At 38.0% G+C, this 27,604-nt stretch overlaps 1 protein-coding gene across 1 annotated transcript in view; it reads left to right on the forward strand.

The window, feature by feature from the left end:
* CNTNAP5 (contactin associated protein family member 5) overlaps positions 1–27,604 on the forward strand; it is an 875,887-nt gene that overhangs the window by 416,236 nt on the left and 432,047 nt on the right. The window contains exon 7 of the mRNA XM_008999044.5: positions 14,166–14,309. Coding sequence (XP_008997292.1) covers positions 14,166–14,309 — 144 coding nt within the window. The remainder of the gene's footprint in view (positions 1–14,165; positions 14,310–27,604) is intronic.

Consider the following 27,604-nt stretch of genomic DNA (forward strand, 5'->3'; position numbering starts at 1 on the left):
ATAAAGAAAAAAGCGACAAGGAGATGCAAAGGGAAAATAAGAAAGAGAAAAATAAAATAAAAAGTTACTATTATGTATGGCATTTAAAAATTTTGTTTAACCTCCCAAAACAGCCCTGTGAGAAAGGCTATTATCTCCTATATCACAAATATAAAACCAGAAACACAGAGAGGTTGAAGAAGTCCCCAGTAGCCACCAAGGAAAAGAAACAGGATTTGAGCCCAGGTCTGTGTGGCCATTTGACCAGAGGTTTATCTGGGGAGCAGGCATTCCCTCTGAGAAGAGAGAATTGATGTCTGGAGATTCTAGCACAGTCTCTGGGGCTTGGCCTGGGGGTCTGCCTGTGTACAAGACATGAAATCAATTACCTGATGCCATTTTCCTTCTAGTTTTAAATTTAAGATTATTGTGATTTGTGGGCTTAATAATTTTATATTTCTTCAAGTTTTATGTGAGTGAAATAAGACATAAAGTCTTCTCTTAAGTGTGTTAAAAGTAAATTAATTGTTTTACGTATGAGGAAGGGAACAGTTTAATACCAGTATTATACAAAAATGCATTGTTTTTATTAACATGAACTAAAGGAGCAAATGGTAACATATCTTGTTTTCTATTAGCTGCTATTAGGGGGATGATGGTAGGTTTTAATCAGCCTGCTACTTCTAGTGGAAGTAGCTAATAAGACACGTGGAGACGGGTTAAATTTGGGCTAAATTACTGTAATCCTCAATAAAATCATATAAAATTAGCAAAGGCCCACTAGGGTGTTCGTAAGCCAGAGGCAAAAGTACAAATAAGAACCACATACCATGAATCTAAATTTTTAAAGAGTTACAAATCAGGCTAAGAAACTAGTGAATAAATATGCACTACTCCCCTCCCTTGACAGATAGACGTCCCTTCACGCCCATACCCTTCAGGTTAAAGGTCTGCCCACACTGCAGAGAGCTGCCCCTTGGCCACCTCTCAGGAAGGCACATGAGGGAAGAGAACAATGAAGGCCCTCTAGGGACTTTCAGAGCTGTTGAGGCAGGAAACTGGGTGTTGTGTAGGGAGATCATGGTCTGGAAGGTGGTGCCAACTTCCTATAGGTATCTTCCCTTGGCTTATAAGTGCCTGCCCAGTGACACAGGATATGACTGAAGAGGGCCATGGTGGGACCCTCTAGGATGCCAGTTCAGGGCAGGGAGCCCTGCTGGTATGGGTGTAAGGGGTATGTGAAGGGGAGATTTCCACCGAACTCTGCTTGAGTACTAAAATGTATATAATTTACCTCATTGACCAATCTAATGTAAAAATATAGTAAATACATTCAGACAAAAAATTATGAAATATGTTTTAGGCCTATTGGGCTGTGTCAGCAGCTGATATCTATCAGTGTGTGAAAAATACCTATTTAGGGAAAGAAACTGTAGGTCTGGCAATTTATCAGATTTAACCCGGGAGCAGTAAGTACAACCAAAACAATAAGAAAAATGTTCTGAATATAACCCTGGTGAAAAACCTGGTAGTAGTTTGAGAAGATAGGGCTGCCCTTGCAGACAGAAAATATGAGGAGCTGATTTCTGCTGTCAAGAAAACATGAAGAGCGTCTGCTGCTGTCGCTGCGCCCCACCTATGCTTTTCATCTCAGCCAGGGCTGCAGAAGGCTCACCAAATAACGTGGGCCAGTTTGCTCACTTTGCCTGAGACAAGGGGGCAAATTGCGCCAGGTTGCTCAGAATGAAGAGGGCCGTGAGGATGTGGAACATGTAGTTATAACAATGGCAATGTTTCAGGCAAACCAGGACAAGTTGGTTGTCTTAGCCTGGGACTTGATTCATTGAGAGGGCCACCCAGTGGAACCAGAAGTAGAAGAAGCTGGGGGAGACACTAGGTGTGGCACTTATATTTGGGGCTCTAGATTGAAGGATGTGGAATTCCAGATCCTCTACATTATGGCTGTGAGGTCTCAGTCAAGCTGCTAAACCTCTGTATGCCATCCTTTATTCCAGTTGTAAAATGGAGCAAATCAGAGTACCCAACTTGAATGTTAGAGGAAAAAACAGTACAAATCAGCTCTAACCATGGTGTCTGATATGTAAAAATGATAAATAAGTTTTACTATTTTATTACTAAAACAATACTTCAAGAGAGTGCCGAGGGTTGAACAAGAGAGATGAAATTCAGGTGAAATGGAAGGCCAGTTATTGGGCTTGGGTCAGAAGCTATAGCCGGAATCTAGCAGGAGGGTCGTCAGCCTGGAGCACAGGATGGGATGTCAGGGCATGAATGAAGTGAGGGCTCATAGGCACTCTCCAAACAAGGAGAACTATCAAGGATAGTGCTTTCTGTTATTCAATGCTGGGCCTCGTCTGGGTAAGAAATCACCCACTCTCTTAACTCTGGCAAAAAAAAAAAAGTAAGTTTTTTTGTTTGTTTGTTTGCTTTTGTTTTTGTTTTGTAAGGAAGGGGAGGAGGAAAGAAAGAAAAAAAAGGAGTGAAAAAGAGGAAAAAAGAGGAAGAAAAAGAGGGAGAGAGAAAGGGAATGTTGCTTTATTCTAAAAATGGGTATTGAAAACCTCTTTTCTGCCAATAATTGTGCTTAATAATGGCCGATCAATATTTCATTTAAACCTATGAGTAGGTGTGATGTGGTACTGACAAGAATGTATATTTTGTGTATTTAAAGTGGAGAGCTGTATAAATGTTTATTAAGTTTACTTGTTCTGGAACTGAGTTCAAGTCCTGGATATCCTTATTAATTTTCTGTCTTGTTGATCTATCTAATATTGATGTTGAAGTCTCCCACTATTATTGTGTGGGAGTCTAGGCAATCTAAGTCTCTTTATAGGTCTTATGTATCTGGGTGTTAGGATTGTTAACTCTTACTGTTGCATTGATCCTCTTACCACTATGTCTTTGTTGCTTTAAAATCTATTTTATCAGATGCAAGAATTGCAACTTCTGCTTTTTATTTATTTATTTATTCATTTTTGCTCTCCATTTGGTTGGTAAATGTTTCTCTATCCCTTTGTTTTAAGACTTTGTGTATACTTGAATGTGAAATGGGTCTGGATGTAGCATACTGTTGGGTTTTGGCTGCATCTTTTGATTGGGGGATTTAGTTGATTTAAATTTAGGATTACTGTCATTTGATGTTAACTGACTGTTTTGTTCATTCATTGATGTAAACTCTTCTTTATGTTGATGCTCTTTACTTTCTGGTATGTTTTTAGAAAGGCTACTACTGTCTGTTCCTTTCTATGTGTAATGCTGCTTTCAGAGGCTCTTGTAAAGCAGGCCTGGTGGTAATAAAATCTCTGAGTACTTGCTTGTTCATAAAATATTTTATTTTTCCTTCAATTGTGAAGCTTAGTTTGGCTGGGTATGAAATTCTGGGCTGAAAGTTCTGTTCTTTAAGGATGTTGAATATTGGCCCCCACTCTATTCTGGCTTGTAGGGTTTCTGCTGAGAGATCTGCTCTAAGTCTGATAGGCTTCCCTGTGTGGGTAACCTGACCTTTCTCTCTGGCTGCCCTTAGTATTTTTTCCTTCCTTTAAACCCCGGTGAATCTAACGATTATGTGCCTTGGGGTTGCTCTTCTTGAGGAATATCTTTGTGGTGTTCTCTGTGTTACCTGGGGTTAAATATTGTCCTGCTTTGCTAAGTTGGGAAAGTTTTCCTGAATAATATCCTAAAGTGTATTTTCCAGCTTGGATTCATTCTCTTCATGACATTCAGATACACCTATCAAACATAAATTAGGTCTTTTCACATAGTCCAATATTTTTTTGGAGACTTTGCTCATTCCTTTTCATCCTTTTTTCTCTATTCTTATCTTCTCATTTTATTTCCTTAAGTTGGTCTTCGACCTCTGATATCCTTTCTTCTGCTTGATCAATTCGGCTTTTCAAACTTGTGCATATTTTGCTAAGTTCTCATGTTGTGTTTTTCAACTCTCTTAATTCATTTATATTCCTCTCTGTATTGTCTATTCTTGTTAGCATTTTGTCAAACCTTTTTTGAAAGTTCTTAATTTCTTTACACTGGGTTAGAACAAGTTTTTTTAACTCCCAGAAGTTTCTTATCATCCACCTTCTGAAGCCTACTTCTGTTAATGGAACATAGTCCTTCTTCATCAGGCCTTGCTCTTTTGCTGATGAGGAACTGTAATGCCCTGTAGAGGGAGAGGAGTTCTGATTTTGGGTATTCTCTGCCTTTTTAGGCTGGTTTCTTCCCTTTGTTATAAATGTATCCATCTGTCATCTTTACAATTACCGCCTTTCTAATTAGGTTTCTGCGTGGACGTTCAATTTATTGATTCCCAGCACTGGAATCTGAGCAACCCACTGTGCTGGCCAAAACAGCAGCGTTAAGATTGATTGTGCTCTTCTGCCTGGGAATGTCCGGTCTTGCTTCCTTCTTGAGTCTGTGATAGGTGACTCTGCCTTCCCGGAGCTCCAAGCGTTGGTCAGAAGGGGAACCAGTCCCGTTTACTCTGCACCAAGAGTTGCCACTCCGAGGTGCCAGCAAAACCGCTGTGCCGGCCACAAGAGTCACACTGGCGACCTGTAGGGCTCCTCCACTGGGAATCTTCTGGTCCGTGAGCAACAAAAATTCATCTGAAAAGTGTGGTGTCCTCTCCTTCTCTGCTTTTTCACTGGGAGCTTCAATCCCGAGCTGTTAGCGATCAGCCATCTTGGCTCTCTCTCTCAGAAATATGATAAGTTTTATGCAAAAATAAAAGGGACAGCGGAAACTTGTGAAATAATAGATTATAAAAGCAATAAAGGAGAGGTAATTGTTGGTAAAAATGTAAGCATTTGCCTCCCGTCATTATTTGGCTCCAAAGTAGGGGCAAAAATAAGACATCATGTGAACTATGAGCATATTAACATGACAGATTCAAAAGTTTCAAAGATGGGACAGACTGAGTCATTCATCCAATCAAACAGTAAAACAGAAGTTACAAAATAATGTACCTGGGCAAGATTTGGAAAGCCATTGTCCAAATATGCCTGTATGCTGTTTTTCTTTCTTGTTTTAACACCTAGAATTAAGGCTAATTTTTAACAATAAGAAATTTCACCAGGAAATTGGAATTTCTGTTCTCATTAGCAATGGCAGAAATTCATCAACCCTTTACTAGTACCCCAAAGGCTGATGATGGGCTTTTCCTTATGAAGGGCCATGAGCTTTTCACATGACTTGGCAAACACCCAGCCAGTGTAAGTCTTAAAAGCTGAAAAAGAAGATGGCAGTTTGAATCCTTTTTTATACCTCTTTCTTTAAGAAGTGGACTGTCAGAGCAAAAGTGAGACAAACATTTACAAATGAGAAACTTCAAAAATATCAGATATTCAAGTCAGATACAAAGTGAGATCTTTAGAACAGGAAGACTCCAAATTTAAACAGGGCCAGAGAGAAAGCCAACAAGGGAGGAATGGATTCATTGCCATGAAAGCAACATCAAAGATTGGAAAAGAGACAAGCAAATACCAGACCAAAAAAATAATAAAAAAAAAAGTAAGATCAAAGAAAAAGAAAGTGGCAGATTCTGGGACCTCATGCATTTAAATCAAAGCAGACTTTCTCCTGAGATTCATCCCGTTTGAGCCCACCTGTGACAATAACAAATCCAGCAAGTTACGAGAGGGACCATATTGTCCATGACACTGAGACTGTGAGTGAAACTTTGCAATCTAATACCTGGCTTTGTTGACCACTAAGATCAGTGAAAGGCACACCATTCAATATGCCAAGACCAAGCAAGCAGGTAAAGTAAGAAAAGAAAGAGACCGAATTGACAAAAAAGACTGTAAGGCAAAAGCAGATTTGGAAGAAAATTACCAGTGCTCTTTTTAAAATCCAATTTAACAACTATCTGTTGAATCTATTAATTGTTTAATCATACCTCTTGGAATTACATATTTAAAAATGAATCAGATATTATCTATGCTTTCGAAAAAAATCTAGGGAGGTTTTCCAAAACATTCAGCAAGTGTTTATTTCAGCATCTACTTTGTATCAGGTACTCCTTTAAGTAGGTGAAATACGTCAATGAAAAAGATAGAGACCTACCCTCATAGTGCCTGCATAAACACAACAATTAAGTGAATTATAGAGTAAGTGAGAAGACAATAGATGCTACAAGAAGAACAAAAATAGATCAAGGTAATAATGGCTTTAGGAGTTCTTGGATGGAAACGAGATGACAATTTTAGATATGTCAGTCAGGGTAGGCATCATCAAGATGCTGCCATCTGAGAAGAGAAAAAAAAAAAATCAGCTTTCCAGGAAGCTGTCTGAGTGTGCTTTCTCAGGGTATTGATCTCTTTTACCTATAATAACTAGGCTCTGTTTTTCTGGCTTCCATCATCTCTCACATGAGGCCAAAATAAGCCTCTTTGATCTAACATTTACCCTCTCCATTTATTTATTTTTCCATGTTTATTTCAAGAAAATAATTTCCTTTAAAGATGATTATTATTTTTCTGCTGAAAACCCTTCAGTAACTCTCTATTCTTTTCAGCCTAGCATTTAAATATCCTATCCCATGGCACCAACTTATCTTGCTTATCTTATTTATGACTTAAAATTTGATGGTTTCCTGTAGTTTTTTGTCCCTAGTATGCTTGCATTGTTCCTATCATACTTTGCTTTCCATCAATCTACATTTTTAGATAGGGCAGTGGGTTATCCTTAATTCCACCACAAGGCCTTGAATCAGGCTTCACAAAAAGTAAGGGTTCAACAACTACTAAGTGAACCAAATTTTTATTAAAAAAACTATAATTAACTTTTGCAAGTGTTTCTAAGAATTGGTAACAGAATTAAAAGAATAAAAGTTTTTGTTCAGTATTAACTGAAAATTACTGGTCAGATAAAACAGATTTTGTTTGGAAAGCCTACAACAACTAAGCTGCCAGTCAACAGATGAGCACATTATCTAATGGAAGCTGGGTTTCCAGCCCAGTCTTTTATGTACCAAAGGTTCTGGGCCATTTCATACAGACAATGTACTCGGAAATATAATCTCCACTCGGTATCACCCACATCTGCCAAATAATGAAATATTCTAGCGTCTGAATAGAAAGGCATAATCAGATCTTCAGCATCCTTAGAAATGAAATCAGTGAAAGAAAATTAAAAATGATTAAAAATAGGTTGGAAACGGGAACAAAGAGACACTAATTAAATGTATACAGAAAGAAAGTAGAAGTGGAGAAGCTAGTACATTTGAAAGTAAACATTAAGATCAAAAGAGGCCGTTGGAAAATAGTCATTATGGTCTCTAATTAAAAACACTTATAGTAACCCTATGTGTATAGCACATAAAATTTCAGTAAATGCGAAAAGAAAAGACTTTTGATTGTTACTATGTAGAAATTGGTTAATAGTGCCCTGATGTGAGTATCTGTGTTGCAGTTCCAACGTGCAGGGGCTCTAGAGTCAGGATGAGGAAGAGGGTTGTTGGTTAACCAGTTATGCTGCCAGATGAATGAACTAATGGGCAGAGTTCAAGAGGAAAAGCCAGGGTTGGGAACATTGGAGGGAGCCGATCAGATGCCAGCAGAACTAAGCAGGAGGATAGCTTAAAGATGATCAGTATTCAATTTTTGCAAAGAATAGTTACAATAATTCAGCCAGCCCAATTCTTCCTTAGTGGTAATTCTAATAAGGATGACTTGATGGAAAGAAACAGTTTAGAGTAAGATTTTAATTTTTATTTTCAATGTTTGGGTAAATCAGACAAGAATATAAAAACAAATGATCTGAAGGATATGATTATTAATATAGAATTAAGAGGTATGTAGCCTATAATTATTTACAAAATATTCAGAATAATCAATACTTAACAAAAACATCATTATATGAAGCAAATTGCTCCCATTAAATTTATCTGATAATGGACTAAATCTATAATTCGATAGTAGAATTATAACCTCCAATTCTCAATTACTTAAAAAATCTAAAAATCTAAATTAGGTTTAAAATTCACACTCATATTGAAAAGCACATAAAAATGGTTTTGGTTTTATCCCTAAGTGGATTAAATATGCTCATCAGCCTCTCTTGCTTCTAATGGCAGAAAAATTTAAACTTGATGATGAATAATAATTCATGTTAATGCAGTGCATTATTGGGTATACATTGGGTTATATTGTGATGTTCTCTGTACTTTTTTCTTCTGCCCTAGGCAGATCACTAACAGGGTGGTCCACGTATTGTGCTGCATCAAGGGAGTCATGCCATTCACGAGTCCCACCTGTCTAGAGGCACAAGACTTGCATGTCAGCTTTTGTTGCTGTCGCCTGCAGGACCTGCCTTGGTGTATTAGTCAGGGTTCTCTAGAGGGACAGAACCAATAGGATATATGCATGTGTTAAAGGGAGTTTATTAAGGAGAATTGACTCACATGATCACACGGCGAAGCCCCATGATAGGTTGTCTGCAAGCTGAAGAGCAAGGAAGCTAGTAGTGACTCAATCCAAGTCTAAAAACCTCAAAATAGGAAAGCCAACAGTGCAGTCTTTGGTCTGTGGCAGCATACACAAGAGCCCCTGGCAAACCACTGGTCTAAATCCATAAGTCTAAAAGGCAAATAACTCAGAGTGTGATGTTCAAGTGCATGACACATCCAGCACAGAGAAAGATGAAGGCTGGAAGACTCAGCAAGTCAGATTCTTCCACCTTCTTCTGTCTGCTTTTCCTAGCAGCTCTGGTGGTTGATTAGATGATATGTAACCACAATGGGGGTGGATCTTTTGGGGGGTGAGACTTCCCCCAGTCCACTGACTCAAATACTAATCTCTTCTGGCAATATCCAGAAACATCCAGATACACCCAGACACAATACTTTGCATCCTTCTATAAGATGGCACTTAATATTAATCATCGAACTTGGCTTAAGAGTGTGAGGGGTAGTCACTTGGACTCTCCCAGACCTCCAAATCTACCTACAGGCCATTAACACATTTACTGAGAGTTTCAACCTATTCGGGTACAAATGGGTTGGGAGGGGACCCTCAGCAGCCTGCCTCACACTGTGCTGGAGTGATCAGGTCACTGTGGAACCCCTCAAACCTTTCTGCATTGCCTCTTCCTCAGCCTTTGCTAATCTGTCTTCTCCTCCCCAGCTAATTTGCTCTGGGGTCATGCTGAACTTGAGACAGCTCTAACAGGTTTGCAACCATCACAGCCATGGGTTCTTCTAGGAGGAAGTAGCTTTCTGTGCTTTCCAAGATCTGCCTTGTGACCACTGTCCATATCCACCCAACTCTCATCTGGTTTCAATCGCTCAGGGAGACCTAGAGAGCAGGCCTCATGCTACTGCGTAACTGTACTCTTGTCTCAACCAAATTCCTCTGAAAATCTTCTACCCAGAGTAGAGGAGAGACTGCTGCTCTCAGTGTAATAGGAAACTACAATTTTCAAATATATATAGTACCCGTTATACCACCTGACTGAAAAAACTCTCTACCCTGAAACTTTTAAGCACTATGTTTTGCTATTTTAAAAACGGCAGCTTTTTTCCTTTATTTTAAACTAATATTTTCCTGCAAACAATATTTTCTTAAACCATAACTGAGTGAAGTAGAGCATTAATGTTTTGAAATTAAGGAAAGTAGCCAACACAAAAATAACATCATTATTAAATATTTAAAATAATAAAAATAAATGAGTAAAAGTAATAAATATCCAATTAAACTTGCATTTTTACATTATAAATTTGATGCATGTAAAAAATTTGCAAATCCAAAATGGATTTCTTTTTTAACTTTTATTCTAAGGTCAGGGGTACATGTGCAGGACATGCAGGTTTTTCACATAGTAAATGTGTGCCATAGTGATTAGCTGCACAGAACATCCCATTTCCTAGGTATTAAGCCCAGTATCCATTAGCTATTCTTCCTCATGGTCTCCCTCCTCCCAAGCCCCCACAGGCCGCATTGTGAGTTGTTCACCTCTCTGTGTCCATGTGTTCTCATCATTCAGCTCCCACTTATAAGTGATAACATGCAGTGTTTGGTTTTCAGTTCCTGCATTAGTTGAGGATAATGGGCTCCCACTCCATCCATGCTTCTGCAAAGGACATGATCTCATTCCTTTTTATGGCTGCATAGTATTCCATGCAGTATATGTACCACATTTTCTTTATTTAGTCTATCATTGATGGGCATTTAGGTTAATTTCATGTGTTTGCTATTGTGAATAGTGCTGCAAAGAACGTATGTATGAATGCATCTTTATAAGAGAATGATTTAGTGGCTGGACACCGTGGCTCACGCCTGTAATCCCAGCAATTTGGGAGGCCGAGGTGGGTGGATCATGAAGTCAAGAGTTAGAGACCAGCCTGGCCAAGATGGTGAAACCCCATCTCTATGAAAAATACAAAAATTAGCTGGGTGTGTTGGCAAGCACCTGTAATCCCAGCTACTCAGGAGGCTGAGGCAGGAGAATCTCTTGAACACAGCAGGGGGAGATTGCAGTGAGCCATGAGAGTGCCATTGCACTCCAGCCTGGGCCACAAGAGCAAAATTCTGTCTCAAAAAAAAAAAAAGAGAGAGAGAGAGAGAGAGAGAATGATTTATATTCATTTGGGTACATACCCAGTAATTAAATTGCTGTTTCAAATGGTATTTCTGCCTCTAGGTCTTTGAGGAATTGCCACATTGTCTTTCATAATGGTTGAACTAATTGAGACTCCCATAAACAGTGTGAAAGCATTTCTTTTTCTCCATAACTGTGTCAGTATCTGTTGTTGATTTTGTAGTAATAGCCATTCTGGCTAGTGTGAGATGGTATCTCATTGTGGTTTTGATTTGGATTTCTCTAATGATCAGTGACGCTGAGATTTTTTTTCACATGTTAGCTGCATGTATGTCTTCTTTTGAGAACTTCCTGTTCATGTCCTTTGTCCCCCCCGCCCCTTTTTTATGATTTTTTCTTGTAAATTTATGTAAGTTCCTTGTAGATGTTAGGTATTAGGCCTTTGTCAAAGGGATAGATTGCAAAATTTTCTCCCAATCTATTGGTTGTCTGTTCACTCTGATAATAGTTTCTTTTGTCACGCAGACACCCTTTAGTTTAATTAGATCCCATTTGCCAATTTTTGCTTTAGTTGTAATTGCCTTTGGCATCTTTATCATGAAGTCTTTACCTGTGCCTATGTCCTAAATGGTATTGCCTAGGCTTTCTTCTGCAGTTTTTATAGTTTGGAGTTTTACATTTAAGTCTTTAATCCATCTTGAGTTGATTTTTGTATATGGTGTAAGGAACAGGTCTAATTTCAATATTCTGCAAATGGCTTGCCAGTTATCCCAGCACCATTTATTAAATAGGGAATCCTTTTCCTATTGCTTAGTTTTGTCAGGTTTGTCAAAGACCATATGATTGTGGGTGTGTGGTCTTATTTCTGGGCTCCCTATACTATAGTTCATTACTCTATGTGTTTGTTCTTATACCAGTACCATGCTGTTTGGGTTACTTTAGCCATGTAGTATAGTTTGAAGTAGCCTAGTATGATGCCTCCAGCTTCGTTCTTTTTACTTCGGATTGTCTTGGTTACTCAAGCTCTTTTTTGGTTTCACATGAATTTTAAAAGAGCTTCTTCTAATTCCATTAAGAATGTCAGTGGTAGTTTAGTAGGAATATTATTTAATCTATAAATTGCTTTGGGCAGTATGGCCATTTTCACAGTATTGATTCTTCCTATGTATGAGCATGGAATGTTTTTCCATTTGTGCCCTCTCTGATTTCCTTGAACAGTGGTTTGTAGTTCTTCTTGAAGATGTCCTTCACTTTCCTTGTTAGCTGTATTTCTAGGTATTTTGTTCTTTTTGTGGCAATTATGAATAGAAGTTCATTATAAATTAGAAAGTTTTAACTGAGACAGTGAAATAGGAAATAAATGTATAAGAAATTGATTTGATATCAATTTATTGAATAAGGTGACATATCTATGTCACCTTATATATCGTATGTGAATATATATACATATATGTCACCTTATTTAATAAATTGATATAAATAAATCAATATGATATAGTTATATATGCAATATATATACATATCACATGCTTACTATCATACCTTGAAGATATTGTGGATTTGGTTCCAGACCAATGCAATAAAGCAAATATTGCAATAATCAAGTTGTTCAAAGTTTTTGGTGCCATAGTACATACAAAAGCTATTGTTTACACTATATTATAGTCTATTAAGTGTGCTAAAATAGCATCATATTTAATATATATACACTTCAATTTAAAAATATCTTATTGCTAAAAAAACAACTAACACAAAGACACAAAATGAGTGCACACTGTTGGAAAAATAGCACCAATAGCGTTGCTTGCCACAGGTCTGGCACAAACCTTCCATTTATGAAAACCACAAAATCTGTGAAGTACAGCAAAGCAAAGTACAATAAAACAAGGTATTGCCTGTATCTTCTTCACAAATTAAAAAAAAAATCTAAAAAGTATATTATTTTATATAAAAATATATACAGGTATCTGGATATAGAAAATATACCAAAAGCAAAAAGATTGGCATAGCATTTACATAAATGTTTAATGAATTAAAACAAGTTATATGCAATGGAATTTTTTAAATAATAAAATTTATAAAAATTAATATAATTATGACTATGTAAATTAGAGAAAGAAAATAATAACTTTAGTGGAAGGATTTTATTAGAATTATTCTTGGAAACAAAAATATTTTTAAAAAATCCATTCTTCTCCAACTGAATGTTTTAATGTAAATAATAAATTATCAATAAAAATTCCAACAAGCTAGTGAAATAAAATTATCCTATAATTAAACTTTAAAATGAAATAGATAAAATATCAAATAATTCTCTTTAAATATTAAACTAGTTGTAAGTAAAAGTGGGCAACAAGATAAATAATCCTCTTCAGCTATTACACTGCATTAAAAACCTTTTTTTTTTTTTTTACTAGTGTGAAGCTTGTAAAAAAATCTAGAAATAGCCTTTAGCATATTAGTAGCTATTCATATAAGAAAACATTCTGATTGGGAGACCACATCCTCCTGAAATATTAAGGGAGAGACATCTAAAAAAGAGACAGTGAAATAGAGAAAGACAGAGAAGTATCCAAATATAGATATAGTTGCAGTACATGCTGACAGTGATATTTAAAGCAGTGAATAAAACTGGGTTTCTCATTAAATGATATTGGAGTAAACCAAATAATAGAAATTATCTTGATTCTTTTTCATAATAGAAAAAATACTCATAACAGGCCACTTTACTTTTAAAATAATATATCTATTAAAAAGGTAATTTGTGTCAATATTGGTAATTTGTGCCAAAAAAAGTGGTTAAAAAAAAAAAAACTAGTATCTCATATCCTTTCCAAAGTGAACCACTATTATATTAGGTTGGTGCAAAAGTAATTGTGGTTTTTGCCATTACTTTTAGTGCACCAACCTAATAATAACATTTCAGTGCATTTCCTCCAAACCTATGCTGTATGCTCAACTTCTTATTGCTTACATCAGACTTAATACCCAATTATTACTCTTGCATTTTTAAATCAACATTATATTCACTTCCCATTATATTACAAGTGTTTAATAAGCATTATTACTGACAAGTGAACTTTCATCGTACTGATTTTTAATGACTTGCTTTACAAAACTGTGTAGAACATTTGAAATATTTTCTGTTTTTATCGTTGTAGATGACAATTGTGGATAATCTTATGTGTAAGGCTTTTTGCATACAATGTAGGCTTTTAAACTAAGTTCTTCTGTAGCTGAATAGAGGTATGTTTTGCTTGTCTCTTGGCTTCAGTATGGCCATATCTTCTAAGATGTTTGCAAAGAGATAACTATAAAGATGCTGATTTTCTTTTTCTTTTTCTCTCTTTCTGGAAATTATTGTTTTATTTAGTATTAAAAAGTTCAGAAAGGAAATGAAAATGGTTTTGTAAAATAGGCCCTTAAGAAGCAAGCAATTACAGTTATTTTTACATGGGCTAATCAGTATCCTTTTAAATGTGTAATCAAGTGGCATCTATAATTATTTGAGCTACTTGGCTCATGTGTACAATTGAATCAAATTGAACCAAAAACGCACGTGTTTACTTTCCTTTCATAATCTTTCAGACCTTATAACTAAGAGTTTGTTTTTATTTTCACCCCAAAAGCTTAGTTTTGGAGGAATTCCAGTACCAGGAAAACCTGGGACCTTTTTAAAGAAAAATTTCCATGGATGCATCGAAAACCTTTACTACAATGGAGTAAACATAATTGACCTGGCTAAGAGACGAAAGCATCAGATCTATACTGTGGTAAGTCAGCGCATCTGTTTTGTCTTGATGGTTTCTACCACTTTGGGGTAAGTCTTACTTTCACCAAGCCATTCCTTCACCCATTTGTAATATGTTTATCTTATGCTCTGAGTTCTTATCAGCCTCTGAGGTGACCCTGTAGAGAAAGAGAATGGCAGGTATCTAATCAGTGTGAATTGCATTAGTAGAAGAAGCAAAGAAATTAGAACCATCCAGAGTACTCACTTTTTTTTTAACCTGTGGGGTGTATTTCATCTGTGGGTAGTATTTCCAGTCTACATTGGGACAAGATGAATTTTTTTATTATCTCTCGACAACAAAACAAGAAAATAGATTCTATTAAATTATACAGCTTGGGAGTTACATATTTATCTACTTATTGTTAATATTTAAAAAGGTCGTTTTAAAGGAGAGAGATTAAACTTTTAGTGTTTTTGAGATTCTCATTTATCATACTGACAAATTAAATGATTTTATAATCAAGTAACATTTGTCTTCCCTAATATACCATGAGTTTCATGACCGTCAGAGCTGTGTTTTCTTTTTAATACTGCATTCACAATGCCAGGCAGAGTGCCTTACACATGGAAGGTGCTCAATAAAGGTGTCGATGTTTTCAACAATAATTTTGGATTTGACAGTTTCTCCCTCCAGTTCCATCTGTTTTTGCTTTATATATTTTGTAGCTCTGGTATTTGGTACATACATATTTAGTATGCTATGTGCTCTGTTGGATTCACTCTTCTATCATTATGTAATATTATTCTCTGTCTCTGATAACTTTCTTTGCTCTGAAGTCTATCTGATATTAACATAGCAAATCATGCTTTTTTTCTACATAACTTTTCCTATCCTTTTGCTTTTAACTTGCTTATGCAATTATTTTTAAAGTGAGTTTCTTGTGTACAACATTTAGTTGGGTCACATTTTTTAATTCATGCTTTCAATTTCTGCCTTTTAATTGGTCTATTTAGCAAATTTGCATTTAATGTAATAAATGTGTTAGGCTTAAATGCCTGTTTATTTTTGTTTTCTGGGTTTTAACTAATTTTGTCTACCTTCCTGTGTTTCTTGGAGAGTTTTAAAAATTCTATTTCGCTTTATATAGTGTTACAGTATATCTGTGTATAGCCTTTGTTAGTAGTTTCTGTAGACATTATATTATATATACATTACTTATTGTAGTTTACTAGTTTAATAATTTCACCAATTTAACTGATATGTAGAAACCTAATTTCTATTTACATACTATACCTTCCCTTATTTATTTTATAATTGTCTTAATTTTTAAATTACGACAATTATGTTTTAAGAACCATTTCTATATATTTAGAACTATTTCAAGTAGTATAATTTTTGCTACAATGTCAATCATTATTGAGAGAATTCAAGAGGAGGAGAGTTTGTTGCATTTCCTCATACTTTTTATCAGTATTGGCAAAGATAAAGAAAGTATCTTGAAACCACGAAGGGTATCTTTGGCTGGTATTACTACTAAAGCTTCATTACTGCTGACCTACTCTTTGTGGGTGGGTGGGAGAGGGATGTCCTTCATATCACTGGACTATGATGCAAGTCTGACTCTCCATTAAGCCATCTCTGAGACTGCTGCTGCAGAAGGTAAAGGGGGTTCCTCATAATAGCTCAGTAGGGGTGGAAGTCTAGGCTTGCTTTGTGATCTCAGTTGATACCACAGGGAGAGCTTTGGTTCTATCTGACAATAATTGAATCCCCAGATTTCCAGAATTGGCCTTGTAAGCCAGAGATTCCCAGATTGATCTTCCCATATACCAGCCTGGCTGGAGACTTGGGCACCTCACTACAGCATGGCTCAATGGAAGTGGGGTCATAGTCTTTTCTATGGCATTTGGCTTAGGGAGAAAACTTGTTGTTTAAAAACATCTCTGTTTTTATGATACCCCTTTCCTAATCCTTTGGCTAGAGTCTTCTAATGGCAATTTTAAACAAAATTTTGTCTGTACTAGTTGGTCTCTCTGGGTTGTTTGTCATGTAGAAACATACTTAAGACAGATTGGGTTAAAAGAAAATCCACTGTGTTTTTCTCTTGGTTGGTTCTGAGGTTTTTATATATCCTTTATTTCTTTTCTTCACTGTTCATAGTCTATTTAGGTAAATTTTATACAGAATTTCTACAGTCTTTTAGTTGTACTGAGCAGGACAAATAGGGAAAACTATGTTACTTCATATTTCTGCAATCAGAAATCTCTTCAACTGACATTTTTTCTTTAATCCATGGCAAGAGTAGGTCACCCTGTCATTGACAGTGAAAATCTGATTCTTTTTGCAATCTTATTATGGAATTACCTGAAAAAACTATGGCATTTAAATGACCTTGTGTTTGTTTTCTTCTTTGATACATATAATTAATTTTTTTTATGATTTAGAGTATCATGTTAATACATTTTCTTGGAAATTGCCATTGGATTCCAGGGTGTGAGACAGAGGATGCTCATGGGGAATCACACTTGGATTAAAGATTGTCCACATTTTTTTTTATTGCATTTTAGGTTTTGGGGTACATGTGCAGAACATGCAAGATAGTTGCAGATTAGCATATCCATCTGATTAAACAGGACTTGGACAGTGAGCCAGACCAGGAGATTCCCAGGAAGCGACCTTTGAGCTGGTGCAGTGGGTCGCTGCATGGGAAATCACACAGATCCCAGTGCCTTATCAGTAGGTGACTGAAACACCTGGGAGAGAGTCAACCATTCAACTTGAAAAGGGAAAAAAAGGGCTCTGAGGCAAGGAGCAAGGTGATCAGGCTCAGCGGGTCCCACCCCCACAGGGACAAACAAAACGGCGATTCAAAATGCTCGGGGATGAGAATTTGACTGTGGGCACAGCTGCACCCAAGATGGTGCAGCTCGGTGGGGGAAGAGCGTCTGCCATTACTGAGGCATTCCACCCCTACTGAGGTAAACTCCCATTGCTGACACAGCCTGCCCTTGCCGAGGCGACCCGCCATAACAGAGAGACTCCGCCAAGAGGGTGGAGCCCATGACAGCAGGGTGGAGCCCACAGCAACAGGGTGGAGCCCACGACATCAGGGCAGAGCCCACAGCAGCAGGGCGGAGCCTCAGCAGGCAAATAGTGACTAGACTGCCTCCTAGCTGGGCAGGACAGTGCAATGGATACTTATAAAGCAAGCCCTAACTCCCTGAGACAGAGCATCTGAGGAAAAAAAGGGGTTTTATGAGTTCTGCTGCAGCAGACTTAAATGTACCAGCCTAACAGCCCTAAGTAATCAACGGAGCTCACAGCACTTAAGCTCCTATAAAGTACAGACCACCTCCTCAAGCAGCTCCCTGACTCCTGTATATCCAAAGAGTCACCTCAAAAAAGGACTGATCAGACTGACATTTGGCGGGCATCATTCTGGGACAAAGATAGCAGAAAAAGAAACTGGTAGCATCCCTCACTGTTCCGCAGCTGCTACAAGTGTACCTCAGACAAGCAGAGCCTGGAATGGATTTCAGCAGCCATATAGCAGAGGGGCTAGACTGTTAGAAGGAAAACTAAGTAACAGAAATACTTCATCATCAACAATCTGGCATCCACTCAGAGACCCAATCGAAAAGTCAGCAACTACTCAGACGACAGGTGGATAAACCCACGAAGATGGGAAGAAACCAGCACAAAAAGGAGGAAAACACCCGAAACCAAAACACCTTGCCTCCTACAAAGGACCAAAGCTCCTCACCAGCAAGGGAACAAAGCTGAATGGAGAATGAGTGTGATGAAATGACAGAATCAGACTTCAGAAGGTGGATAATGAGAAACTTCCGTGAGCTAAAAGAACATGTTCTAAATCAATGCAAATAAACTAAGAACCTTGAAAAAAGATTCGAGAAAATGATAACAAGAATGGACAACTTAGAGAGGAATATGAGTGAATTGAAGGAGCTGAAAAACACAACACGAGAACTTCGCGAAGCATGCACAAGTTTCAACAGCCGAATTGACCAAGCAGAAGAAAGAATATCAGAAGTCGAAGCTCAACTCAATGAAATAAAATGAGAAACCAAGATTAGAGAAAAAAAGGGCAAAAAGTAATGAACAAAGTCTCCAAGAAATGTGGGACTATGTGAAGAGGCCTAACCTACGTTTGATAGGTGTACCAGAATGTGACAACGAGAATGAATCCAAGCTGGAAAATACTCTTCAGGGTATTATCCAGGAAAATTTCCCTAACGTAGCAAGGCAGGCCAATATTTAAGTCCAGGAAATACAGAGAACAGCACAAAGATATTCTGCAAGAGCAACCCCAAGGCACTTAATAGTCAGATTCACCAGGGTTGAAATGAAGGAGAAAATACTAAGGGCAGCCAGAGATAAAGGTCGGATCACCCACAAAGGCAAACCCATCAGAATCACAGCAGATCTCTCGGCAGAAACTCTACAAGCCAGAAGAGAGTGGGGGCCAATATTCAACATCCTTAAAGGTTGTCCACATTTTAAAACATTTATGTCAGGTCCCTGACTCCTTCAGTATGGAAAAAAATAGAATGATGCTAGGGAGGGATTAGTTACCTCACTGACTCCAGAAGAGCCAGTGACATTACTTGTCTATCTCTGGCTCATGCCCAAGGCTTCTGACAATTCTGCAACTTGCCCAAGTGAACATAGGTCAACTATCTGCTAATTAACATAATCCCTGGCTTGCTTATGACATTTTTTTATTCTATATTTGGAGTCTTGGTCCATGGAAAGCACACTCATTCCTACCCCTTTCCCAATATTGTTTCAATTAATATTTCACAGCATATCAGCTTCCTTGAGTCCAATCTGCTGGCACAGAGGCACTTACATTGAGATCATGCACTCGCAGAAGTTCAACTTAGCCTAATGTCATAAACATCAAGGGGCATCACTATCTGCCAATTTGCTAAGACATGGCAGAGCAAGTTGAAATACAGTAAGTTTATTAAGAACATTGCTCACTCATTGATCATAAACTGGGGCTTGAAAGTATAAAAGCCTGAACCTTAGGTATAAGTAACTAAGATCCATATAGTAATATTAAAAAAGAAAGTCTTTATACATATTATGTGTTAAAAATATGTGTGATGATAAAGTATATTAGAGTTACTGAATAAGCAAAGAAAAAATGGAAGATAAGAAGGAACAAGAAAAGAAAACTTCAGTTTTTGAATATCGGTAACTTCTATCATTTCCTTTTCTTAGAAAATTGTTATCTAAAACTTTAATAAACTTTAAAAACTTTAACAAGTATTTAATAAGTGGTGATTTTTAAACTACTATAGCACTTACCAAATTGCCTAAAACTTTGCTAGTACACATTACTCCGCAGGGCTTAATTGGCAGTATCGTTAACATGAGGCATAAAGAATCCATTTAGCACTAATGCCTTTGGAAAAAAAATCCCAAGAAAATTGTTTTACTGTGCAGGTAGGCCACCTTAGTTTTAACCTTCGCAATTCAGAAGAAAAAACTTACATTATTTTTCTTCCAAATTGCTTCCAAAACCCTGCTTAAGTGAGAATCCATATCACTATTCACTTGCCATGTACACACACACACACACACACACACATTTATAAACCTAGTCTGTCTCCTCTGGGAATTCCTTATGGGAAGGAATGGTTTACACTGTTAAATAAGTACAAACTCTTTCTGTAGTCAAGCTTAACGTTTTCCCCAAAGACACCATATCTGCTACAAAATCAGCTTTGCTCCCAGTCACTAAGTCACTGTGGTGCTAAGTAAGGGCTTTTGGAAGGAATGGTGTTTTTGTCCTTTTCTAGTGTTCACAGACGCCCTTACAGTTATTAAATCTTGGGAAGTTCAGATTCAGGGGATCAACAAATCAGGCAGCGAGAGTATGATACTACCCATAAATTATAAAACGTGATTAAAGGCTCACGGAAGCCCCAGCCCTTGCCTAATCTAGCGTATGCCTCTTTAGCTGGCTGCATTCAGCAGGCGTCCTCACTGCAATCTGTCATCACTTCTTGTGGGACCTTCCTACTCCCTGGAGACTTAACATCTATTCCATAGGGATAATTCAATTTAGTCTTTATAGCTCAATTTGACTACAAGACAATTCTCCACATCCCGAAATGCAGTAAAACTAACAGCTTAAAGTAGACATAAAAATACCTCACTATTTTTCCTCAAATCCTCTATCATGTGCTAATACAGCACTATATAATAAACAATCAGAAAGCAAATGGCCCATTAAAGTGTGTGTACGGTACCTGTAATGTGGATTATTATATATATAATATAAGAAATATATTGCTCTGATAGTTTCCTGAAAATGATTAATTTCATACCTTGCACTCCATCAAAAATGATGCTTTTTTTGAGCTGTTCTTTCTGAGTGTCACATCCCCTCTCCCAGAGGCAAGGAGAGTAACATGATTCCCTGGGAGCTGGCTGAAGTTTCACTCACCTCATTGTAGGTCTCAAAATATTTTGTTTTTTATTGAAAAGAAGATCATAGTGGAAATGCATGTGTTACTTAACTTTGTCCTCAACAGAAGAGAAGAAAATGCAAATAGCTAATAGGAAGACTCGGGTACAGAGTTGGCTTTGGCGCTAACTATGTCAACTCATTTCTGTGTCTTTTTCTGCAAATAACTGGAATCAGGGAATTGGATGGGTGATGACCAGCACTAAGTCCACATAATAATAATAATAATAATAATAATAATAATACTCTCAATCCCATGGTTGAAATTGCTAAATAATCACAACACATCTTTTCATTTGTCCTAGAGGGAAACCTAAAGATCTCACTTCAGTGTTCCTGGAAGCATGCATGATAAAATCACGATTGAAACATTGACTTCCTAGGTTGCTAATCCCCACTCCACGGCTCATTCAGCTATGGGATCTTGAGAAAGTTACCAAACTTCAGTGTCCTCATAGGTGAAATGAAGGCATTCATTTTGTACCTACTTCAAAGTGTTATATGAAGATTAAATCTGTAGTATTCTTAGTGCAGTGCATGGTACACAGTAAGCACCCAGTAGATTGGAACTATTAATAAAAACATAAAAATCCATTCAACTGAGGTTGAAGTATAAGCCAATATTTATTTACCATTTTAGATAGATAATTAATGCAGTCACATACAGTTCCAAATAATAAAATTTGATTGGAAGCAGCTCCTGTTCTCTCCTGAATCTGAATTTCTCTTTATTCCAAACTATAAGTCATAAAGTAGGTTTGCAGTAAACATATGACAAACATAATCATCTCATTTATTTGAGAAAATTTGATGAAAATTGTTACTTCAGATTTGATGGAACGTTGACTCCTTTGAAATAAGGAACTTAAAAACCTTTTATACTGACAGGTTTGAGTATAACAATTGATGAGTAGCAACAGTGGCCTTTCTTGAAGTTTGCTGTCTTTCGTTTGCATCTCTGCTGTCATGTAACTTACTGGAGCATGGCTGATTATTTCTTATGGCTCTGAAGCCAAGAAAACAGTCACTCTCAGAGTTATCTGTAAAAAATAAGTGTGGACATGAGAGCACACACATACACACATCCACAGGTGCACACACATACACACACACATAGTGACAGGAACCTTTATTTTACCTCCCTGTGACCCAAAAGCTTAGGAAAATTGCTCAGAGAAAACTCCCTACTGTCCAGTAAAGCCTATAATCTCTTTAGCTTGTCTCCGGGATCATGTTTCATCACTGTGAGTATGCTCTGTGATAAATGATACTTTCTCTTGATGGAAGGAATCATTTGAAAAAGCAACTAACATGTCGTGTCTTATCTCTTCTCCTTCCTGCTGTCTTCTACTTCCATTTGACCAGTCTCACATCCACACCACCTGCATCTATGCTGTATGCTCCTCATACCCAGGAAAAATCATTTCCAAGTTATTCACTCCCTGAACACTTGCTTGCTTGCTTTTTTCAGGAAAACTGGAATTAAATAGTTTCAAGGTCATACAAAGAATAACGTGCCTTAAAGGGAAAAGAAAAAACTAACAGTGTAATAGTTAATATCTTAGCCCATCATGGCAGCTGTAACAAAATACCAACAACTGGTTAGCTTATGAATAATGGAAATTTATTTCTGACAGTTCTGAAGGCTGGAAAGTCTGAGATCAGAGTGCCCGGGTGGTCAGATTCAGGCAAGGGCTCTCTTCCGTGTTGTAGACCTCACACTTCTCACCCCGTGTCTTCCTCCTTCCTCCCGTGGTGCAAAACAAAGTCCCTTAAGGCTATTTTCCAAAGACATTAATCCCATGATCTCATGACCTAATCACCTCCTGGAAGGACACAGCTCCTAATACCAACATATTGGGGATTGAATTTCAACATGAATTCCGGTAAGAGGAGAATAAAAACAGTAAAACTACAGCAGTCTTTTCTGAAAGTTGTTTAACCTGAAATTAGTGTTACAACTCTTCCTTTCTATCAGAGGAGAAAATGTAACCAGTTTCTTTTGCTTATCTGATCAAATTATTATGTAAAGTTATTAAAGAAAACTTATTTAGAATGTTTTAAAAATATCTCTATATAAAAATGAATATTTGGAAAATACAGAACAAAGTATCCAACCAGCCAGAGAGGAAAATGCTGTTCTCATCTATTACAGGTATTTTATTTTCACACTTTAAATGTATATTTATATATCATAGATGACAGTTTATTGACAATTTTATACTTCACCCTTTAAAAGTATTTTCAATGTTTTTAGAACTTTGATTGAAAGTTGTTTTTTCTCCATTTACAAACATTATTTCGGCACTAACTATAATTACCATAGTTCATTTAAGAGTCTACTGTGTTAAAATTTGAGTTGTTTAAATTTTTTCTGCCAAAAATAATATTGTGATTTCAACCATGGTGCAAAAATAATTTTTTGAAATTTAAAACAGATAACTAGAAATGAAGATTATTGGGTCAAAGATTATGAATTTTTGACTCAACCCACATTGCTTAAAGCCCACATCACGTTCCGTGCTCACTGGCAGTGTACACAGGAGCTGGCTTATTCTGTTAGTTTCACCTGATACTTTCCGAGTCATTTGAATCTTCAAGTGTTTTTTAAAAGAATGGGCCACGTAAAAGTTGGAATGACCTCAGATGCGCTTCCTCTATGCAAAACGTCCAACTAATGAACTGAGCATATTATTTTTATGCTCTTTCACTCACAATAATAACCGCAATGATCACTCCTCCATTTGAAGACACCTTGTTTCACAGCACTTACAGACAAGGCCACAGATCACGGCGGTCGGTGGAGGGCTGACTGATGAGCTGTGGTTCTATTCGTGATCCTCTGTCCCTGAAAATTCTGTGTGTAGCAGGCAGGAGGCACATATTATTATCTACTTTTTATACCACAAAATACTTTATACTCAGGATTAGGGAAAGTCAATGATATATATTAGTGGCTGTGCCTTTCACAGTCTTCTTCCTCTCCTGGAAAGCACTCCACCATCAGGTTTTATTCATTTTTATGTGGCATTTATTTTTTTTTTAGGGTCCTGAATGACTTTCATGTAAAGTGAAGAAAAAAATAATACAAAGCTGTGCAGATCGGTGAACAGCACTGATCTCCGAGTATTGAAGACCAGTGAGGTGTTTCGGAAATGGCCCCTGTGTACTTTGCTCTTTGCCAAAGAAATCTCTCCTGGGTGTCTTTTGCGATATAAGAGGTTAAGGGCAGAATTCTTGCCTTTGGTGTGAGAAAGGAAGGAGAGCAGCAAAGGGCAGTGTGGAATCCACCGCTCCTGGCTCCCGGCAGCTCCTGTGTCTGCATCTGGCTGCCAGGCTCTCCGTCTGGGTTGAAGGAGATGGCGGTGAGTGCTGCAAAGGGACAAAGCACTTCCCCAGAAACTCAGCCCTCTGTTTCCAGTGGCTCTTGTATCCTTCAAGGTGAATAGACCCTTTTATGTGAGTGTTTCAAAACTGTTATAATCAGTTCGTCCTACATGTAAAAGTTTTTGCTTCCCAGTTTCTCACTGGTGTGGCCTCTTTTCTAATCGGGCCCGGATTACTCTCTGTTTCTGGAATTCACTCCATGCACATCCTCCTCTCAGCCTTTGCATGCTTTGTTTCTCCTATGCCAGCCAAGCTGTCTTTTTTTTCCTTTACCTCTTCCCTGACCCAGCCCCAAACTAACCATCCTTCTCCAGCTTCAGTAGTAGGATTCACGTTCTGAACCATGGAAATGCTCAAAACTATTTATGTCATTCTCAGAGGTAAAGCAGGGTCCTGGAACCCCCACGCTGTGCTAACCCAGAAACCTGGAGTTACTACATTGTAGGAAGGCCTAGGGGGCACTGGAAGACAGGCAGGCAAGCACAGGTTTCAGGGAGCCACTAGGAGCTTGGGACCAGTAGCTACATAGCAAGTAATGTGGAAGGCTGAAATTGTTTAAAATGGAACCACCGTTAGGGAAGGCTCATAGGAACCTGCTGTGTACCCTCCATGCCTGTCAACTCCAGGCATTGTCAGTATCTTTCTGGAGCACAGAGCTGAGAAAAACTGAAGGGCTGTAGTCAAACTGGGTAGAGAAGGCTGCTGTAATCACTGAGCAGTGTCTACAATGGGGTAGGGCGAGGGGAGTGTTGAATGTGCTGTCTGCCCACCATGTCCAGGTGCACCCCTTGTCCCACCTTCTCCTCAGAGTCCCTTTCAGACTCTCAGTTTCATAACACCTTTCTTGCTATGAATTTCATACATATACCACATGGCATAACTTAGCACTTGAGTCATCATTGTCATTTAAATGTAGTTATTGAACATCTACTGTGTTTACAGCAAATGATTCTTCTTGTCAAAGAAAGGCATCATCTCCGCTCTCAGCAATTACACAATAGGCACGGGTTCACCTTTGCAGGACTCAGAGTTCGTACCGGATAGCCTGGCCTTGCACATCCCCTCAGACCTTTCCACTCTCCTGGCCACCATTTAACAGCCACCTTCCCCACCGCCCCCTTTTATTTTGAGACAGAGTCTTGCTCTGTTGCCAGGCACCAGGCTGGAGTGCAGTGGCACAATCTGGGCTCACTGCAACCTCCACCTCCTGGGTTCAAGTAATTCTCCTGCCTCAGCCTCCCAAGTAGCTGGGACTACAGGCATGCACCACCATGCCCAGCTAATTTTTGTATTTTAGTAGAGACGGGGTTTCACCATGTTGACCAGGTTGGTCTCGATCTCTTGACCTTGTGAGCCCCCCGACCTCCCAAAGTGCTGTGATTACTGGCGTGAGCCACCGCGCCCAGCCCCACCTTTCCCCTTTTTATCTCACTTGTCCTTATGGTTTGACCCTTACTTTTTGTTTCTCCATCTTGATCATGCATCACAATTCTGGTTTCCCATTTGGTCTTTCAACTTCCTTCTTTTACCACAACTCCAGCCTGTGGACCCTGGCACTGCTTCCAACTGCCACAGCCACAGCCACTGCACCCAATGGCAAGACTCAAACATAGTTTACAAGAGTTAGAAAGGAGAAACCACAGGGGTAGTAGGTTCAGGAAAGACGTTATGAACATTCAGGAACTTGGCCTGGGCATGGTAGATACAAAAACTCAAGGTGGGACCGTGGGGAAACAGCAAGCTTTATTCTAGTCTATTTCTTGGCAAAAGTTATTCCTGCCACCCTAAGTATATAAATGAAACATGCCTCTATGTTACTTATGGTGTTAAATATGTGACATGTGGTCAGAAAATGTATATGGATGAAGGCACTAGGTGATAAGAAAGAGGATAATCTTTGAAGGAAGTCAGATTAAGTCCTAGCCTTACCACATAATGGGTACAACATTTAGATAAATTTGTTTAAGCTCTCTCTGCTTCATTGTCCTTCATCTACATGATAGAGCTAATAATGCCTACTTTACATATATAGAGTGAGTCCTAGGATATTACAGGCATTGAATCACTAAGCGCTGATAATAGTATGATCGTTATTTTTATTGCCTCACTCACTCATCATTTCTTCTCTCACATTCCTTATGAAGACCAAGTCCTGTGAGTAATCTCTAGCCTACTCTACAAATGGCCTTTTACAAGTACAACAGTAAAGGTTATAGATCAGTGATTATTATTATTTTATAGGTCACATACCACTTTAAGAATATAATGAAGACTATGAACACATTTTATTTCACGTTAACGTTTTTGAGGCTTCATTGATGCCTGTGAAGTACATCCATGGACAGCAGCCCAACAACTCCAGGTTAAATTTTAGACAAGGAAAAATTTACATGTAAAATGAGGCTGTGTTTTTATAAATTTCTAAAAATCTTCTGTAAGTGTTCCTTGTTGAATCACCAAGACGCACAATAAGTTGGGACCCTAACATTGGATTTGTTCCATGTGAGCCAGTGGGGCTGGCTTCTTTGAAAAACTTCACCTTTTGTCACAAGATTTACAAGACATATGTATGTGTCAAGGCCTGGGTTGTTAGAAATTGCAAAAAAAAAAAAAAAAAAAAAAAAATCTATATAAATGGCTTTTTAGTAGAAAGTGGATAACTACTAAAACAGGTAAGTAGAATTCCAAGTTGTCCAGAAACATCATGTGCAAAAAATCATGTGCGTCCTCTAGCTTGAGAGAGGGTGGCCAGTGAAGGAATAAGGACTAGAAATGCTCTCTCTGCCACCTCCCAGCCTGAGATTTAGGCCTCTTCAAGAAGGTGCAGTTACCAGGGAACACACAGCATACAGATACCAAAAAAGCTTGCCACTTAGGTCGCAGCTTCCTGGAGAAGCTGATTGCTGTGGGGAGACTGAAGCTGGTGCTGAACTGTGCAAAGTCCCTGGGCCTCCCTAAATAACAGTAATGTAGTAATGGAGGACAGTCACCTAGAAGCAGCTTCCAGCCTCTTATCACCCTGCAGTGGCTCTCTACTGCCCCCTATGGACAAAACATAACATTCAGCCAGTTGACGAAAGAGAAACGATTGCAGTGTCCAACTCCACAACCATTTGATCCAGCAATCCACTGCTAGGTGTCTACCCAGAGGAAAATAAGTCCTTATATGAAACAGACACTTGCACGTACATGTTTATAGCAGCACAATGTATAACTGTAAAAATATAGAACCAGCTTACATGCCCATCAACAAAGTGGTTAAGGAAAATGTGGTACATATGAACCATGGAATACTACTCAATCTTAAAAAGGCTTACTAATGGCATTTGCAGAAATTTGAATGGAATTGGGGACTATTATTCTAAATTAAGTAACTCAGTAATGGAAGATAAAACATTGTATGTTCTCACCTATAAGTGGAAGCTAAACTATTAGGATGCAAAGGCAT

This window comes from Callithrix jacchus, chromosome 6, assembly GCF_049354715.1.
Source record: "Callithrix jacchus isolate 240 chromosome 6, calJac240_pri, whole genome shotgun sequence".
Taxonomy (NCBI): Eukaryota; Metazoa; Chordata; class Mammalia; order Primates; family Cebidae; genus Callithrix; species Callithrix jacchus.